At 44.5% G+C, this 19,856-nt stretch overlaps 1 protein-coding gene across 1 annotated transcript in view; it reads left to right on the forward strand.

The window, feature by feature from the left end:
* The window catches only part of LOC132762420 (mucin-5B-like), an 80,378-nt gene that overhangs the window by 26,095 nt on the left and 34,427 nt on the right, over window positions 1-19,856 (forward strand). Inside the window, exons 21-30 of the mRNA XM_067466590.1 lie at window positions 1,770-1,908; window positions 2,014-2,127; window positions 5,027-5,209; window positions 5,596-5,835; window positions 7,288-7,444; window positions 8,010-8,138; window positions 9,062-9,206; window positions 10,378-10,421; window positions 10,511-10,702; window positions 11,248-19,152. Of these exons, the coding sequence (XP_067322691.1) occupies window positions 1,770-1,908; window positions 2,014-2,127; window positions 5,027-5,209; window positions 5,596-5,835; window positions 7,288-7,444; window positions 8,010-8,138; window positions 9,062-9,206; window positions 10,378-10,421; window positions 10,511-10,702; window positions 11,248-19,152 (9,248 nt within the window). The remainder of the gene's footprint in view (window positions 1-1,769; window positions 1,909-2,013; window positions 2,128-5,026; window positions 5,210-5,595; window positions 5,836-7,287; window positions 7,445-8,009; window positions 8,139-9,061; window positions 9,207-10,377; window positions 10,422-10,510; window positions 10,703-11,247; window positions 19,153-19,856) is intronic.

A 19,856-nucleotide genomic window follows, 5' to 3' on the forward strand; every position in this document is an offset into this window, starting at 1 on the left:
CAAAAGAAAATGATCAGGTTAAACAACAGGTTGTAAGAAGAACATGGGGCCATCCCCAACTCATTCTTTCATGTTGATTTGTTCTTTCCCTCCAATATATACTTTATAACATTTCTGTACTCATTTATAAATAAGTACCTGAAAACTACAGTACATTTATAATTTTTATTGATAGATCTATTTATTAGTAAATCTATTTCAAATAAAAATGTCTAGGGTAATGCACAGAAATCACTGTGCATCACCCTGGCACTGTTCTGTGTATTTTGAATTTTTGAATGGTTTTTATGGTTTAAACATTTGGTTTTTAATATGATAGTTCCAATGTTTATTCATATTATAATGTTTGTTTGTGTTAGATTTTAGTTCACATATTGTTATGGCTTTTATTGTTAGCTGCTTTGAGTCTCCTTTGGCAGAGAAAAAGCAGAGTGCAAATAATAATTAATAATAATAATAATAATAACAACAACAACAACAACCATCATCACCATCCCTATCAAAAAATGTTATGAAATAAATAAATAAATCATCATCAATATTATTCTTTAGAGTAGTACAATGTTTAAGAGGTATAATGTTCTTTGAAAGTCTTGGGCCCCATCTACACTATCATATAATGCAGTTTGAAACTGTCTTGATCTGGTACTGAAAAAAGGTGCCCAGCCACCAGGAGGCCTCTCAGAGTATTCCTTTGCGAATTTATTTATTTATTTATTTACTTTACTTGTATACCGCAGTTTCTCAGCCCAACAGGCGACTCAACGCGAAGGCTCATTTCCTAGTTGTCACCCACTGCACTTTAATGGGGCACCTGGAAAAGACCTTGATGTAATGGACTAGTACTTACGCAGCTGACACAACTGTAAAGCATGTTTGGATGGCACAATTCACTTCTCATTATCCAACAATTAATCCTTCAAATCAATTGATTCTGTATCCATGGATCCAACCATCCACTGCGTGAAAAAAAATTATAACTCCTAAAGTTTTAAAACTCCCAATTTTGCCATTTTATTACATCATATGTATATAATTGAACTTGAGCATCCACCGATTTTGGTATCCACTGAGAAGTGGGGGGTGTTTTGGTCCTGCAACCAAACTCCAGTGGATACCAAGGGATCATTGAACATTGTAATGCATGAAAACTCATGGAAATTGATATTTATCTAGTAATGTCTATAACAATTTTCTTTATAAAGATAAAATCAAATGTACCTCAAGTCTAAAATTACTATAAATGATAATGTTCATATCATTAGAAATCAGTGCCTTATCATTTCAGAACAAAACAAGGAAAAGTTATGAAAAACTTTTGACTTTTCCACAATATAGTATTTTGGACTTCTAATACACGTGAATGGCCACAATTGATATTAGCTGTAATAGAAATAACATATTGTAGTTAATTAGTTTGAATATGTTTTTTCCAACTCCTACCAAGTTATGCAAAATAATGCTATATATGGGTGATTTTTCTACACTTCTCCCTCCCCACTCACAGCTCCCATATCTGTTGTTGAAGGCTTTCACATCTGGAATCAATGGAGTGTTGTGTGGCTTTCAGGCTGTATGGCCGTGTTCTAACATCATCTTCATATCACTTCTATCTTCTCTTCATACATTATCTATGACTAATTCAAGATATAATCCATTTAACCATGTTTCACAGGGATACAACATCCCATATTAAACAAATATATTAGAGTTTATATTTGTGCAAACAGAGCCTTCACTTTTAAATGCAACCTTTTCTTTTTGTTCAGTGTATGTAAGGACAGAATGTGGAAGTGCACAAAGAACAAATGCTTGGCTACTTGTGCTGTTTATGGAGATGGACATTATATCACTTTTGATGACAAGCGTTACATTTTCAATGGGAAGTGTGAATACACCTTAGTCCAGGTATGGTGCAGCTGGCTTGGCATTATTATTCATGAAGCGGCCTTCAGCCATTAGACAAAGAAATAAACTGTTCCATTTTGTCTTCCCCACACCTGCCCTTCTTAGGATCGCTGTGGACAGAATAGCTCCAACAATGCAACTTTCCGAGTCATCACCGAAAACGTTCCCTGTGGCACAACTGGAACCACTTGCTCAAAAACTATTAAAATATTTTTTGGGGTAAGTAGCTTCCCTGGCTTGCTAATACAAAATGATCAAGGATTAGGTTTTGCAAAGTGACATTATGTCATCTGTACATTACGTTCCAAAGAACACTTTACCAAACAAACAACTCTGAATAGGCAACTTAAGAGTGAAGTGCACTTTGCAAATTTTGCAAAGGGTTCAAAAATCCATGCAACTTGTGTTGTGTATTTATGGTTCTCAAACAAGAGCCCTCCCACTTCTTCTTGTGGAAAGTGAGGAAAATATTGTATTTCACAGGCGTGAGGTGAGCAAGAATCACTTGTCTAATTTCGGTGGTGGCAGTGGGAGCCATGGAGCCTAATGACTCCCACCGCACCCCAGAGAACCACTTCTGTGGTGGCTCTGTGACTGAACTGCTGCCGCTGCTGAAAAATTAGCAGCAGGCTCCATGTCCTTCCATTATGAAAGATGGGTAAAGCCACCAAAACCAGGCTTCCCTCCATGTAAAGAGGCAGGGGGGAAATCGCGACTGAGCGGGGAGCAGGGTGACAGGTCCCAACGCCGACTGTGCAAGCACTGCTGGGAAATGCTGAGACACCACCATTTCCAGCAGCACATGTAGCAAGGTGACAAGCCAACCCCGACTGGGACTGCCTTCCAACTGGAAACCAATGCCCTCTCTGAGGGAGAACATGCAGGTCAAGAATAGGGCTCCACAGTCACCTATGCACTTGCATGTGCATGGGTGATACACTTCCCTCCAGTACCCCAAGAAGGCACATATACAAATGGTTGGAGTAGAAAATGGTCACAACTCATTTATTGGTAACAGGAACAAGGGTTGGCAGTCAGGCATGGGTCCTGGATCAAAGGTCGGGCAGCCCGATGCTGTTCACTAGCCTGGGTGCCGCCGGCCCAATACCGGTCAACGCAAACTTGGCACCCCAGGGCCCACCTGCGTTATCCCCCCTTCAACCAAAGGGCAATAAACCAATCAGATCCAGGGCCCATGCCACACGCCAAACACAGAGTTGTGACAGGATAGCAAGCTAACAACAAAAAAGGCTAACAAAACACAGAACAATAGCATGCAGGGTGGGAGGGATGGCAACGCTGAAGCAGGCCAGGTGCCCAGTGCCTGCTGGAAGGCCTCAGGCAACCTAAGTAGGATGTCTGGGTGGAAGGGAGGGCCGGCCGCAGCCTGGCCCCGGATGGGGTGGGGCCAGCCCATCCATTGGCCGGCTGGCCCCACTGGCAGGAAACTTTCCTGCCACCCAAGCCCTCCCGGGGGCTTCTGGTAGGAAGAAGCCCCCAGGAAGATGGCGAGGACATCCCCGCGCTGCAACCCTGTTTGGTCCGGTATGTCGGGCCAAGCCTTTTACCACCAGTACACTGAATATGGAAGACTATCATCCTCGGGCTACGAGGGATCGCCTAAGAAGTGACAAGGTTTTTAGTTCTGCATCATTGCCATCTGTACAGAGGGTCCAACCAAGAAAATTCAACAAGTTTAATCTTATCTATAAAAACTGATTAAGTAGCTTTGCTTACAAATACTAAAGATTTCATAACATCTCATGATGAGTCTCTATAGAATGTGCTCTTCAGACATGAAAGTGAGAGACAAAAAAGCAGACTAAAAATGCAAGGCAAAGTGTAGGAAGTCAAAGTGTGTGGTTAAGTCCAACATGAATACGTATATGCTATGTTCAAATCCTTAGTTTGGAGATTAACAACTATGGAGTACAGCACATTAAGATTGCTGCTTCTGCCTACTTTTTTTCAACCGCTTTTGAAAATAAAGCAATGGAAAAAGTTCTGTCTGCAAGTTACATGAAGCCCCTAAAACCATTTTTGCATCTCTTCAAACCACCGGCTCCCTCCAAAAAAAAAAAAATCTTAAGGGGGAATTCCTCCCATTGAATACTGTTTAGAATTATAGAATCATAGAGTTGGAAGAGACCTCATGGGCCATCCAGTCCAACCCCCCTGCCAAGAAGCAGGAAATTGCATTCAAAGCACCCCTGACAGATGGCCATCCAGCCTCTGTTTAAAAGCCTCCAAAGAGGGAGCCTCCACCACACTCCAGGGCAGGGAGTTCCACTGCCGAACAGCTCTCACAGTCAGGGAGTTCTTCCTAATGTTCAGATGGAATCGCCTTTCTTGTAGTTTGAGGCCGTTGTTCCGCGTCCTAGTCTCCAGGGCAGCAGAAAACAAGCTTGCTCCCTACGACTTCCTCTCACATACTTATACATGGCTATCATGTCTCCTCTCAGCCTTCTCTTCTTCAGGCTAAACATGCTCAGCTCTTTAAGCCGCTACTCATAGGGTAGGAAGTCCTTGGATAGGACTTCCACTAATACACCTCCATTCTCTTTTTCTCCACCCCAAAAACAAAGAAAACTTGTACAAAACCTCCAAAACCAGTTTTCAGAAGAAAAAGTGATGATGCAATTCCCCAGAGAACCCGAAAATGGCCCATTCCACATTTGTCCACTCTTTCAAATAAACATGGAAATTCTGGGACACCAGGTGGACACATGAAAGCAACATACTTCCAAGTTCTTCATATTGTCCCTGTGTGTGTGTGTGTTCTGGCAATGATGTGAGGATAGAGAAGAAAGCCAAACTCATTTTGGCCAGAAACTGCATCTTCAAGTGGAAGGGATCATGTTATTACAATTTTTGACTGTAGACAAATTTTCTCTGTGTAGAAAAAATCCTATTGTTTAAATTAACAATTACAGACTGGATTGTGTTCATTGACTAAGTGATCTGTCACGAATTGCTGATATGTAAAGTGTCCCTTAGATAAAAACATTTCAAGGATTTGGTCCAAGCAGATTAATTAATAAAATGGGCAATAGTACAATGTAATCATATTCAGTTTTGAATATTGTGAATGGTTTCCATTTTTTATTTTCTTTGCCAGACCGATGAACTAATACTCAGTGAGGAGCACCATGAACTGATACAAAGGGGTGAAGGAAATCATCCACTGCCCTACAGGATTCGCTACATGGGCATCTACTTGGTTATTGAAACCTACAATGGACTGGTCATCTTATGGGACAAAAAAACAAGCCTCTTTATTAAACTAAGTGCTGATTTCAAGGTGAGACACCCTTTCAAACAGGGATTGGAGAAACCAGGCCTATAGGGATCGTATCCATCCACCATACCCCGTCAATATTTTTGTTTTATTTTTCTTTCCTTTCTCTCTTTTTTGAGACCTGTTACTTTTTTCTTCGTAATGGCCCCATACCAACTAAAGGCAGCTATTGGTTTATACTTCTGGTTTGAAGAAGACCTCTCCCTGGTTTAAACAAAGTTTCGCCTGCAATTAAAACTGCTAGAGCAGACATAGCACAGGGTTTTAAGTGCATTTATTTTATTGAAAATTACAGTTGTGTAAATGAGTTTAGGAATCACAGCTGGTCTAAAGGGTCCATGGACCTTTTCTATAATGACTGTATTAATTTTATTTCCTCCTCTGTACAGGGCCAAGTCTGTGGTTTGTGTGGGAATTATGATGGCAGTGGAGTTAATGATTTTACAACTCGAAGTCAATCTGTAGTAGGTAATGTGTTGGAATTTGGAAACAGTTGGAAGGTATCTCCCACGTGCCCTGATGCTAAGTGCACAAAGGATCCCTGTGCCAAGAACCCCTACCGAAAATCATGGTCTCAGAAGCAATGCAGCATCATCAACAGCAAGACCTTTGCTACCTGCCATTCTCACGTATGTCACATTTACTGGGTAGAATATTTCTAAGCCTGTGTAGTTTCAGACCTGTAAACTTTATATGTAGTGATTTCATTGTTGGGTTGGTGTGAGTTTTTCAGACTTTATGGCCATGTTCTAGAAGCATTCTCTCCTGACGTTTTGCCCACATCTATTGCAGACATCCTCAGAGGTTGTGAGGTTTGTTGGAAACTAGGCAAGTGAGGTTTATAGATCTGTGGAATGTCCAGGGTGGGAGAAAGAACTCTTGTCTGCTTGAGGCAAGTGTGAATGTTGGAATTGGCCAGCTTGACCAGCATTGAATAGCCTTGCAGCTTCAAAGCCTGGTTGCTGCCTGCCTGTTGGAATCCTTTGCTGGGAAGTGTTAGCTTGCCCTGATTGTTTCCTGTCTGGAATTTCCCTGTTTCATCTGTGTTGTTGTTTTTTTTTATTTAATGTCCTGATTTCAGAGTTGTTTAATACTGGTAGCCAGATTTTTAAAAACTCTAAAATCAGGAACAGTCAATAATGGTTTTTTTAATGCTTCATTAATTTTAACCAGGGCCTTTAAAAATTGGACTATAGTTCTTAGACTCCTCTAGCATGCGTTCTGAGGGGAAAAATCCCTTTCAAGTTCTAATTCCAGCACAAGCATTATAAGGCAAGTAGCTTTCAAAATGATACCAAACCTTGACATTTATCATTTTATAGTAACAGCCATATATTATGAATTCTACAGTTCAACAGGGATTTCCCTGAACAAATAAGACTACCTTCTTTTTAAAGGCACTTTTCCCAGGACTGTAGCCAGAGAACAATGCTTGCATCTTCTGTGAATCTGATAATTTTCAGTTTCTCCTATACAATCAATTATATTTTCATTTTCTCCACCATGTAACCAAGTGTTTCATTGTACTGTAATGTGTGAATTATTTTGCCTAGTAGTCCAGAGGAATTGCAAAACTGGGGGAGGGGAGGGGGAGGGAATAGTATTTTTCTCTTTTGTTTGTTTTGTTTTAACGTTAAATACATTTTATTCTTACACAAGCAGATGGACACACAAACCTTAACCCAGTATTTCGAAATAGGTTGCACTATACTCAAAGATCTGAATCCTATTGCTAGTTCCAGCTAGAATAAGCCATTGAATAATTGAATCTATTTGTTAACTCATCACACAGATGATTTGATGGGCTTATTCTAAATCGAACTAACAGAATTCCAGCCGAATAGATTAATAGAAATCTTCCACCTTGTCATTCTAAAAGTGTGTAAATAAAGACAACTTTCTATAAAACAGCTGCCTTCTCATCTACTTTGTGAGGCTGTTTAAATTCAGTGATTTTACAGCCAACTTCTTATGCCTTATATGTTTATCCTTTATATGTCAATTTAGAAGAATGCCACTAGTGAAATACGCTTCAGAAATACCACAAGACATATAGCAATCCCCTTATTTTTTTAAAATAGGTTGACCCAACTAAATATTATGAAGCTTGTGTGACTGACTCCTGTGCTTGTGATGCCGGAGGAGATTGTGAATGTTTCTGTACCGCAGTAGCTGCCTATGCTCAAGCATGTAGTGAATTTGGAGTGTGTGTCACATGGAGGTCACCATCCATCTGTCGTGAGTATTTCTACTTCAGTGGATAATGAAAATGAAGGGATAGAAAATGAAAGAGGAGCTTCAAGATCATACCCTACTGGATATAAAATATAAAGACTTTTTTGATATATTGCCTTACAGTGAATGGCACATTGAAAAAAACTGGAATTTTACACAGCTGTGAATGCTTATCATGAACCATTTAGGATTTCAAATGCAAAGAAAATATTTCCTATCATAGTTATTGGAAATAACTCTCTCCTATTTGAATCAAGCTAATATACAGAGTTGTGTTGAACAAAATGGAGTTATGTGGGTGGTTGTGATCCATATCAGGTGACACCATGAGATCACAACAAAACAACTGTCTACAAAAATGGTAGAAGTATTAAATTGTACACTGCTATATATTGTTTTAAATTGATTTTTGTGACACTGCAACAGGAGCTTATAATCTACGATGGAATGCAAATACTTTTTCTGTTGCCTTTTTGGTTTGTTTATTGTTTATTTTAATATAAGCAGTCATATGCATCCACACAGAAAACTTTGGTTTTTCATCATTTCCCCTTCCTGTTTCTTTTAGCACTGTTCTGTGACTACTACAATGCTGAAGGTGAATGTGACTGGCACTACAAGCCTTGTGGAGCCCCATGCATGAAGACGTGTAGAAACCCAAGTGGGAGATGCCTTCATCATTTACCAGGCTTGGAAGGTAAGGTAGCCACTAACGTATTGCACTGATAGTGCCACTGACTGCACAATATTCAAGAGGTTTAAGGCATGCACACATACACAGATTAATCAATAAAGTGTCTATAGGGTTTTGATCACTCTTTTTCAGTAATTTCTCCAGTTTGCATAATGTTTTCCTCAAACTGCTGTTAACTAAGGGAAACATATTTCCCTCTCCATCTTGATTGTTAGAAGCATCTTTGGGCACTGGAAACAGTCCTCAAAACAGGAAATGGGGATCCATGGACTGTATGTGACTCTCAAATTCTATTTCCATGGTCACTGATGTCCCCTTTATGGTCTCCCCAAAGCCCTTCCCTCCACTCTCAGCTTCTAATTCCTCCTTTTTAGTTTTGTGGATTTGGGAGGGATTTGTAAGTTAAACCTGTTCAAATACCCCCCAATGTGGACTAGGTTGTTCACTCTTTCAGGCTCCAGTCCATAAAAGTAAAATAATGCTAAGCTCAGATGAAAATGGCAAACAGAAGTGATGTGACATTATTTACAATGTATTTCACAGTGGCCCTTGGAAGACTGGCCCTCAACACAATTTCCTACCGCAGTGTAAAAACAAAAATGCAATAAAGACAATCTGAACTATGTCTAAAATACATTAGAAACAGAAAAAAAAACAAGAGAAAAGCAGATCCTAAGAAGAGGTTAGCATCCATGCCATTAAGTGTTATATAATAAATACTTTTTACATGGCACCTATAGGGTAGCTGATAGACATACATGGCAAGGGAGATACAGAAATGGCATCTCACCATAAGACAGCCTGTTCCTGATAGCCACCCACCAAAGTTTGAAAAGGTTATCTTTTAAGACAACAGCTACCAGATTCCCCATAGGTTTGCTCTGTATTTTACTTCTCTCTCCCAATTAACTTTTCCTTTCTCTTAGGTTGTTATCCATACTGTCCTCCTGAGAAGCCTTATTTCAGTGAGGACGAGATGAGATGTGTTAGTGTTTGTGGCTGCTATGATGGTCAGGGTGACTATTACCCACCAGGAACAATCTTTGACTCAAAGAAGACATGTCAGACATGGTAAAATATAATAATAATAATAATAATAATAATAATAATAATAATAATAATAATACACTTTATTTATATTCTGCTCTATCTCCCCGAGGGGACCCAGAATGGATTACAACATATACAGATAGGCAAACATTCAATGCCTTTAATACAGTGAAATAACAATATATATGTAGCCTTGGCAATTTTTGGAGCAAATAATTTTGCTAGAGCTTAGCAACCAAACGTTCCCAATCAATGAAATCACTGACAATAAGAATGTCTGTGTTTTGTTGTTGTATCCTTTCAAGTCATTCTGCTTTATGGCAACCATAAGGCAAACCTATCACAGGAATTTCTTGGCAATATTTGTTCAGAGAGCATTTTCCACCTCTTAGGCTGAGATAGTGATTGCACAAGGTCACCCAGTGGCTTCCATGGTTGAGGGTGGGTTCACACGTGGTAATACGATGGTCTTTCAGCAGAGCAGGAACACACATTCACAGAGTTGAACCAAAAAAAAAAAAATCCTAAATTTAGCATCTACTGAGCTCAGCAATCATTGAAAAAAATATTTTTAAAGAATGATTGAACCATGGTAGCCTCTTGATTTGTTAGATAGGGAATGCATTAACAGTGATACTGTATAGGAAATGGATGAGAAAATAGTTCTAATGTGATTTTTATGTACCACCTTCCCTTGTTTCCTATATCTCTATAACTGTCTATAGTAAAGGTAAAGGTTTTCCCCTTGACATTAAGTCTAGTTGTGTCCAACTCTGGGGGATGGTGCTCATCTCTATTTCTAAGCCAAAGAGCCGGCGCTCTTCATAGCTGCCTCCAAAGTTATGTGGCTGGCATGACTGCATGGAGTGCCGTTAAGTCTATAATTATAGCAAATGTTGGAAAATAAAATATTTGAGAAACATTTAAAAATGAATGTTTTAAAATAAATTGCCTTTATACAATATTAATTGTGCAGGCCCTAAAGTTGGGAACAGGGGTGGCACAAGAGCATCAGTTCTCACCTGTGGAATGTTAGGCATTATATTCTGTAAAAATTATATATCAACTTGACCTTATTTTTACAATACATATTATTTTTAAATCAAAATTTGAATTTGATATAAATAAGAAAATAAGTGTGTGAAGTTTATGTGAAGTTATAAAATTAATTTTTCTATTGTTTTTCTTACAGTCAATGCACCAATAAAGGCATGGAGTGTAGCTATGATCCTAAAGGTACAGTATACAAATTTATGATGAGCACTTTAAGAACTATTTCCTATGACTTTTCCTAACCACAAGTTTCTCATTCTTCCCAATTTCAGCATGTTACTGCTATTACGAAGGAAAGACCTATACCTACAGGGATGTCATCTACAACACCACAGATGGCTTGGGCTGGTGCATGATTGCAACCTGTGATGTCAATGGAACCATAAATAGAGAAGTGTACAAATGTGCAGGAACAACCGCAACAACACCATTTACATTTACCACTGTTTCAACGACAACATCAAGTGGAACAGGTATACTAGCTTGGCCTGAAATTAAGTACATGGAAGTAACTGCCGCTTAATTCAAGCACAGTATTTCTTCAAATAACATTTAAGCAGGGTTGAACACATACATTTCAAAGAAATTATCTGATTTAGTAGCACAACTTTCTTCTAAATAATGTAATAAATTCTCAGATGAATCGAAAACACTCAAATTCCCAAAATATCACACCCTAGACAAAACAAATATGCCAATAATAACTGACTCCTTTAAAAATAATTAATATTGTCATTCACTGTCCTTTTAATTTCTGGATAGGAAGATACCTCCCTTAGGCAGGCCTGGTGTAAGTTCAAAAGATTTTGTAATGTTACGACTGAGACTTTTAGAGGTGCAAAATAACTTTTTATGAGAAAAAAAAGGAAAAATGGGATGCAGAATAGAGGCATTATAATTTTAATTACACAAAGAAATATACCAGCAATATCTCTGAGAAAGACATGGGAAAAGTAATTATGAAAATCAAGTACAATGAAATTAAATGAAACCATCTCTTTGACAGGAGCTACGACACCAATCACAACATCATGTGTGCACATCGAATGTGAATGGACAGAATGGTACGATGTCAGTTACCCAAGTTATGACAAAAACAATGGTGACTATGAAACTCCAGAAAACATAAGAAACCAAGGATATAACTTTTGTAAGATCCCAGATGAAGTGGAATGCAGAGCACAAAGATTTCCCAATGAAAAATTGGAAGCATTAAATCAAAAGATAACTTGTAGCAAAACGAGTGGATTAATCTGTAATAACAAAGACCAGTTTCCACCAATCTGTAACAATTATGAGATCAGATTCTTGTGCTGTGAGTATACACCATGCAGTGTTGTAACCACTGTACCAAGCACATCAACTACTGCTGAAACAACACCTGCATATAAAACAATATCAACAACATCTATCACAGGCACCACCCCAGTTCCGTCAGTTTCCACCACAATACACAGCACTACAGTTGTGTCCACCACACCAATTATAACAGCCTCTGTCAGCACACCAGGAACAACCCCTGGGAAAGGCTCTACTGTGACAGCTACATCCCTGCAGTCCACCCCCATATCCAAGCCTACGGAAACAATCCCAACCTCTGGAAAGACCCCCGGGATTCCCAGAACCACAACCACAATGCTTCCGCCATCCTCTTCCACTACCATATGCCAGCGCCAGTGCCAGTGGACTCCTTGGTTTGATAACCACTATCCAAGCTCTGACCCGAAAGATGGAGACAAGGAAAACCATGAGACCATCCGGGCAGCAGGCGGACAGCTTTGTGACAATCCCCAGGACATCCAGTGCATAGCAGAGGACTACTCTGATGTCAGCCTGGAGGACCTTGGTCAGAAACTTCAATGCAACCTCAACACAGGCCTTTTGTGTGAGAATTCACAACAGACTGGAAAGGTGAAATGGTGTTACAACTATAAAACCAGATACCTATGTTGCAATGACAGCCATTGCAAACCTGCAACTACGCCTGCAGGTTCTACGACGGCAGCCACCACGCCAGTTGTAAGCACCACCTTGGGAAAGAGCACACTGCCAGCATCTTCCGCAGGCTCCACCCCACTTCCGCCGGTCCCTACTACTACGCAGAGCACCACAGTTGTGTCCACCACCCCAATTGTAACAGCCTCTGTCAGCACCCCAAAAACAACCCCTGGGAAAAGCACTACTGTGACAGCTACCTCCCTGCAGTCCACCCCAATATCGAAGCCTACAGCAACAATCCCAACCTCAGGAAAGACCCCTGGGATTCCCGGAACCACAATCACCGCCCTTCCACCATCCAGCACACTAGGAACAACCCCTGGGAAAGGCTCTACTGCGATAGCTACATCCCAGCAGTCCACCCCTATATCCAAGCCTACGGCAACAATCCCAACTTCTGGGAAGACCCCCGGGATTCCCGGAACCACAACTACCGCTCTTCTGCCATCCTCTTCCACTACCACCTGCCAGCCCATATGTGAGTGGACTCCTTGGTTTGATAACCACTATCCAAGCTCAGACCCGAAAGACGGAGACAAGGAAAACCATGAGACCATTCAGGCAGCAGGCGGGCAGCTTTGCGACAAGCCCATGGATATCGAGTGCAGATCAGAGGACCACCCCGATATCAGCCTGAAGGAAATTGGTCAGAACGTTCAATGCAACCTCGACACAGGGCTTTGGTGCCAGAATTCAGAGCAGACCGGAAAGATGGATCAGTGCTATAACTACCAGACCAGATACTTATGTTGCGACGACAGCCACTGCAACCCTGCAACCACGCCAGCGGGTTCCACGACGGCTGCCACCACGCCAGTTGTAAGCACCACCTTGGGAAAGAGCACACTGCCAGCATCTTCCGTGGGCTCCACCCCACTTCCGCCGGTCTCCACTACTACGCAAAGCACCACAGTTGTGTCCACCACCGCAATTGTAACAGCCTCTGTCAGCACACCAGGAACAACCCCTGGGAAAGGCTCTACTGTAACAGCCACATCCCTGCAGTCCACCCCCATATCCAAGCCTACGGCAACAATCCCAACCTCAGGAAAGACCCCTGGGATTCCCGGAACCACAACCACCGCGCTTCCCCCATCCAACACACCAGGAACAACCCCTGGGAAAGGCTCTACTGTGACAGCTACATCCCTGAAGTCCACCCCCATATCCAAGCCTACTGCAACTATTCCAACCTCAGGAAAGACCCCCGGGATTCCCAGAACCACAACCACAATGCTTCCGCCATCGTCTTCCACTACCATATGCCAGCCCCAATGCCAGTGGACTCCTTGGTTTGATAACCACTATCCAAGCTCTGACCCGAAAGATGGAGACAAGGAAAACCATGAGACCATCCTGGCAGCAGGCGGGCAGCTTTGTGACAATCCCCAGGACATCCAGTGCATAGCAGAGGACTACTCTGATGTCAGCCTGGAGGACCTTGGTCAGAAACTTCAATGCAACCTCAACACAGGCCTTTTGTGTGAGAATTCACAACAGACTGGAAAGGTGAAATGGTGTTACAACTATAAAACCAGATACCTATGTTGCAATGACAGCCATTGCAAACCTGCAACTACGCCTGCAGGTTCTACGACGGCAGCCACCACGCCAGTTGTAAGCACCACCTTGGGAAAGAGCACACTGCCAGCATCTTCCGCAGGCTCCACCCCACTTCCGCCGGTCCCTACTACTACGCAGAGCACCACAGTTGTGTCCACCACCCCAATTGTAACAGCCTCTGTCAGCACCCCAAAAACAACCCCTGGGAAAAGCACTACTGTGACAGCTACCTCCCTGCAGTCCACCCCAATATCGAAGCCTACAGCAACAATCCCAACCTCAGGAAAGACCCCTGGGATTTCCGGAACCACAACCACCGCGCTTCCACCATCCAGCACACTAGGAACAACCCCTGGGAAAGGCTCTACTGCGATAGCTACATCCCAGCAGTCCACCCCTATATCCAAGCCTACGGCAACAATCCCAACTTCTGTGAAGACCCCCGGGATTCCCGGAACCACAACTACCGCTCTTCCGACATCCTCTTCCACTACCACCTGCCAGCCCATATGCGAGTGGACTCCTTGGTTTGATAACCACTATCCAAGCTCAGACCCGAAAGACGGAGACAAGGAAAACCATGAGACCATTCAGGCAGCAGGCGGGCAGCTTTGCGACAAGCCCATGGATATCGAGTGCAGATCAGAGGACCACCCCGATATCAGCCTGAAGGAAATTGGTCAGAACGTTCAATGCAACCTCGACACAGGGCTTTGGTGCCAGAATTCAGAGCAGACCGGAAAGATGGATCAGTGCTATAACTACCAGACCAGATACTTATGTTGCGACGACAGCCACTGCAACCCTGCAACCACGCCAGCGGGTTCCACGACGGCTGCCACCACGCCAGTTGTAAGCACCACCTTGGGAAAGAGCACACTGCCAGCATCTTCCGTGGGCTCCACCCCACTTCCGCCGGTCTCCACTACTACGCAAAGCACCACAGTTGTGTCCACCACCGCAATTGTAACAGCCTCTGTCAGCACACCAGGAACAACCCCTGGGAAAGGCTCTACTGTAACAGCCACATCCCTGCAGTCCACCCCCATATCCAAGCCTACGGCAACAATCCCAACCTCAGGAAAGACCCCTGGGATTCCCGGAACCACAACCACCGCGCTTCCCCCATCCAACACACCAGGAACAACCCCTGGGAAAGGCTCTACTGCGATAGCTACATCCCAGCAGTCCACCCCTATATCCAAGCCTACGGCAACAATCCCAACTTCTGTGAAGACCCCCGGGATTCCCGGAACCACAACTACCGCTCTTCCGACATCCTCTTCCACTACCACCTGCCAGCCCATATGCGAGTGGACTCCTTGGTTTGATAACCACTATCCAAGCTCAGACCCGAAAGACGGAGACAAGGAAAACCATGAGACCATTCAGGCAGCAGGCGGGCAGCTTTGCGACAAGCCCATGGATATCGAGTGCAGATCAGAGGACCACCCCGATATCAGCCTGAAGGAAATTGGTCAGAACGTTCAATGCAACCTCGACACAGGGCTTTGGTGCCAGAATTCAGAGCAGACCGGAAAGATGGATCAGTGCTATAACTACCAGACCAGATACTTATGTTGCGACGACAGCCACTGCAACCCTGCAACCACGCCAGCGGGTTCCACGACGGCTGCCACCACGCCAGTTGTAAGCACCACCTTGGGAAAGAGCACACTGCCAGCATCTTCCGTGGGCTCCACCCCACTTCCGCCGGTCTCCACTACTACGCAAAGCACCACAGTTGTGTCCACCACCGCAATTGTAACAGCCTCTGTCAGCACACCAGGAACAACCCCTGGGAAAGGCTCTACTGTAACAGCCACATCCCTGCAGTCCACCCCCATATCCAAGCCTACGGCAACAATCCCAACCTCAGGAAAGACCCCTGGGATTCCCGGAACCACAACCACCGCGCTTCCCCCATCCAACACACCAGGAACAACCCCTGGGAAAGGCTCTACTGTGACAGCTACATCCCTGAAGTCCACCCCCATATCCAAGCCTACGGAAACAATCCCAACCTCTGGAAAGACCCCCGGGATTCCCAGAACCACAACCACAATGCTTCCGCCATCCTCTTCCACTACCATATGCCAGCGCCAGTGCCAGTGGACTCCTTGGTTTGATAACCACTATCCAAGCTCTGACCCGAAAGATGGAGACAAGGAAAACCATGAGACCATCCGGGCAGCAGGCGGACAGCTTTGTGACAATCCCCAGGACATCCAGTGCATAGCAGAGGACTACTCTGATGTCAGCCTGGAGGACCTTGGTCAGAAACTTCAATGCAACCTCAACACAGGCCTTTTGTGTGAGAATTCACAACAGACTGGAAAGGTGAAATGGTGTTACAACTATAAAACCAGATACCTATGTTGCAATGACAGCCATTGCAAACCTGCAACTACGCCTGCAGGTTCTACGACGGCAGCCACCACGCCAGTTGTAAGCACCACCTTGGGAAAGAGCACACTGCCAGCATCTTCCGTGGGCTCCACCCCACTTCCGCCGGTCTCCACTACTACGCAGAGCACCACAGTTGTGTCCACCACCCCAATTGTAACAGCCTCTGTCAGCACCCCAAAAACAACCCCTGGGAAAAGCACTACTGTGACAGCTACCTCCCTGCAGTCCACCCCAATATCGAAGCCTACAGCAATAATCCCAACCTCAGGAAAGACCCCTGGGATTTCCGGAACCACAACCACCGCGCTTCCACCATCCAGCACACTAGGAACAACCCCTGGGAAAGGCTCTACTGCGATAGCTACATCCCAGCAGTCCACCCCTATATCCAAGCCTACGGCTACAATCCCAACTTCTGTGAAGACCCCCGGGATTCCCGGAACCACAACTACCGCTCTTCCGACATCCTCTTCCACTACCACCTGCCAGCCCATATGCGAGTGGACTCCTTGGTTTGATAACCACTATCCAAGCTCAGACCCGAAAGACGGAGACAAGGAAAACCATGAGACCATTCAGGCAGCAGGCGGGCAGCTTTGCGACAAGCCCATGTATATCGAGTGCAGATCAGAGGACCACCCCGACATCAGCCTGAAGGACATTGGTCAGAACGTTCAATGCAACCTCGACACAGGGCTTTGGTGCCAGAATTCAGAGCAGACCGGAAAGATGGATCAGTGTTATAACTACCAGACCAGATACTTATGTTGCGACGACAGCCACTGCAAACCTGCAACCACGCCGGCGGGTTCCACGACGGCTGCCACCACGCCAGTTGTAAGCACCACCTTGGGAAAGAGCACACTGCCAGCATCTTCTGTGGGCTCCACCTCACTTCCGCCGGTCTCCACTACTACGCAGAGCACCACAGTAGTGTCCACCACCGCAACTGTAACAGCCTCTGTCAGCACACCAGGAACAACCCCTGGGAAAGGCTCTACTGTGACAGCCACATCCCTGAAGTCCACCCCCATATCCAAGCCTACGGCAACAAACCCAACCTCAGGAAAGACCCCTGGGATTCCTGGAACCACAACCACCTCGCTTCCCCCATCCAGCACACCAGGAACAACCCCTGGGAAAGGCTCTACTGTGACAGCTACATCCCTGAAATCCACCCCCATATCAAATCCTACTGCAACTATCCCAACCTCAGGAAAGACCCCCGAGATTCCCAGAACCACAACCACAATGCTTCCGCCATCCTCTTCCACTACCATCTGCCAGCCCCAATGTCAGTGGACTCCTTGGTTTGATAACCACTATCCAAGCTCGGACCCGAAAGATGGAGATAAGGAAAACCATGAGACCATCCTGGCAGCAGGCGGGCAGCTTTGTGACAATCCCCAGGACATCCAGTGCATAGCAGAGGACTACTCTGATGTCAGCCTGGAGGACCTTGGTCAGAAACTTCAATGCAACCTCAACACAGGCCTTTTGTGTGAGAATTCACAACAGACTGGAAAGGTGAAATGGTGTTACAACTATAAAACCAGATACCTATGTTGCAATGACAGCCATTGCAAACCTGCAACTACGCCTGCAGGTTCTACGACAGCAGGCACCACGCCAGTTGTAAGCACCACCTTGGGAAAGAGCACACTGCCAGCATCTTCCGCAGGCTCCACCCCACTTCCGCCGGTCCCTACTACTACACAGAGCACCACAGTTGTGTCCACCACCCCAATTGTAACAGCCTCTGTCAGCACCCCAAGAACAACCCCTGAGGAAAGCAGTACTGTGACGGCTACCTCCCTGCAGTCCACCCCAATATCGAAGCCTACAGCAACAATCCCAACCTCAGGAAAGACCCCTGGGATTCCCGGAACCACAGCCACCGCCCTTCCACCATCCAGCACACTAGGAACAACACCTGGGAAAGGCTCTACAGCGATAGCTACATCCCAGCAGTCCACCCCTATATCCAAGCCTACGGCAACAATCCCAACCTCTGGAAAGACCCCCGGGATTCCCGGAACCACAACTACCGCTCTTCCGACATCCTCTTCCACTACCACCTGCCAGCCCAAATGCGAGTGGACTCCTTGGTTTGATAACCACTATCCAAGCTCAGACCCGAAAGACGGAGACAAGGAAAACCATGAGACCATTCAGGCAGCAGGCGGGCAGCTTTGCGACAAACCCATGTATATCGAGTGCAGATCAGAGGACCACCCCGATATCAGCCTGAAGGACATTGGTCAGAACGTTCAATGCAACCTCGACACAGGGCTTTGGTGCCAGAATTCAGAGCAGACCGGAAAGATGGATCAGTGTTATAACTACCAGACCAGATACTTATGTTGCGACGACAGCCACTGCAACCCTGCAACCACGCCAGCGGGTTCCACGACGGCTGCCACCATGCCACTTGTAAGCACTACCTTGGGAAAGAGCACACTGCCAGCATCTTCCGTGGGCTCCACCCCACTTCCGCCGGTCTCCACTACTACGCAGAGCACCACAGTTGTGTCCACCACCGCAATTGTGACAGCCTCTGTCAGCACACCAGGAACAACCCCTGGGAAAGGCTCTACTGTGACAGCTACATCCCTGCAGTCCACCCCCATATCCAAGCCTACGGCAACAATCCCAACCTCAGGAAAGACCCCTGGGATTCCTGGAACCACAACCAGCTCGCTTCCCCCATCCAGCACACCGGGAACAACCCCTGGGAAAGGCTCTACTGTGACAGCTACATCCCTGAAGTCCACCCCCATATCCAAGCCTACAGCAACTATCCCAACCTCAGGAAAAACACCCGGGATTCCCAGAACCACAACCATAACGCTTCCTCCATCTTCCTCCAAATCTACACCTAGGACTTCATCCCAAACTACTGTGACAATCTCTATTGCTTCCTCCAGTTCTTCCTTTACTACTGGTAAGAAAATAAAATATGAATGTATTATGTTTTTTCACGTAGTAGGGTCTTTTGATTCACCTTTTTCAGTTTTCTATTTCCTTTCCATTCTTTCTTCCACAATTTAAGATTTCCACAAAATATTTGTATTTATTTGTTTGAATGCTAATATTAATATTATACAGATACTCCTTCTTGTAGACAAATATTCTCTCAAGATATGTTGTTGCATCAGCATCAACATAGGATTTATTTTTAAACTTGTTGATTTATTAAGACCTTTTTGGCAGTGAGAGTAGTTCAGCATTATGATCTACTCTGGATATCTGGAATTGCACTAGCTTGAGATCCTTCCCTGAGCTGGATATTGATCTCCATAAACCAGTGGTTCTAACCTGTGAGTCCCCAGATATTTTGGCCTTCAACTGTCAGAAATCCTAACGGGTGGTAAACTTGTTGGGCTTTCTGGGAGTTGTAGACCAAAACACCTGGGGACCCACAGGTTGAGAACCACTGCCATAACCCATGATGCAATTTCCTACTCCATTAGTCTATTATGACAGTATTTTGTGATATTCAGTATTCTTTACATGGCTATGACCATGATGTTCATTTGGCCTTTGAACATATTTATAGTATTGTAATATATCATGTTCCATCTATATATATAAATCTGTTAGGTTGGTTCAACGGGACAGCAAAACTCCACAACCCCCCAACGAAAC

This window comes from Anolis sagrei, chromosome 1 (genome assembly GCF_037176765.1).
Source record: "Anolis sagrei isolate rAnoSag1 chromosome 1, rAnoSag1.mat, whole genome shotgun sequence".
NCBI lineage: Eukaryota > Metazoa > Chordata > Lepidosauria > Squamata > Dactyloidae > Anolis > Anolis sagrei.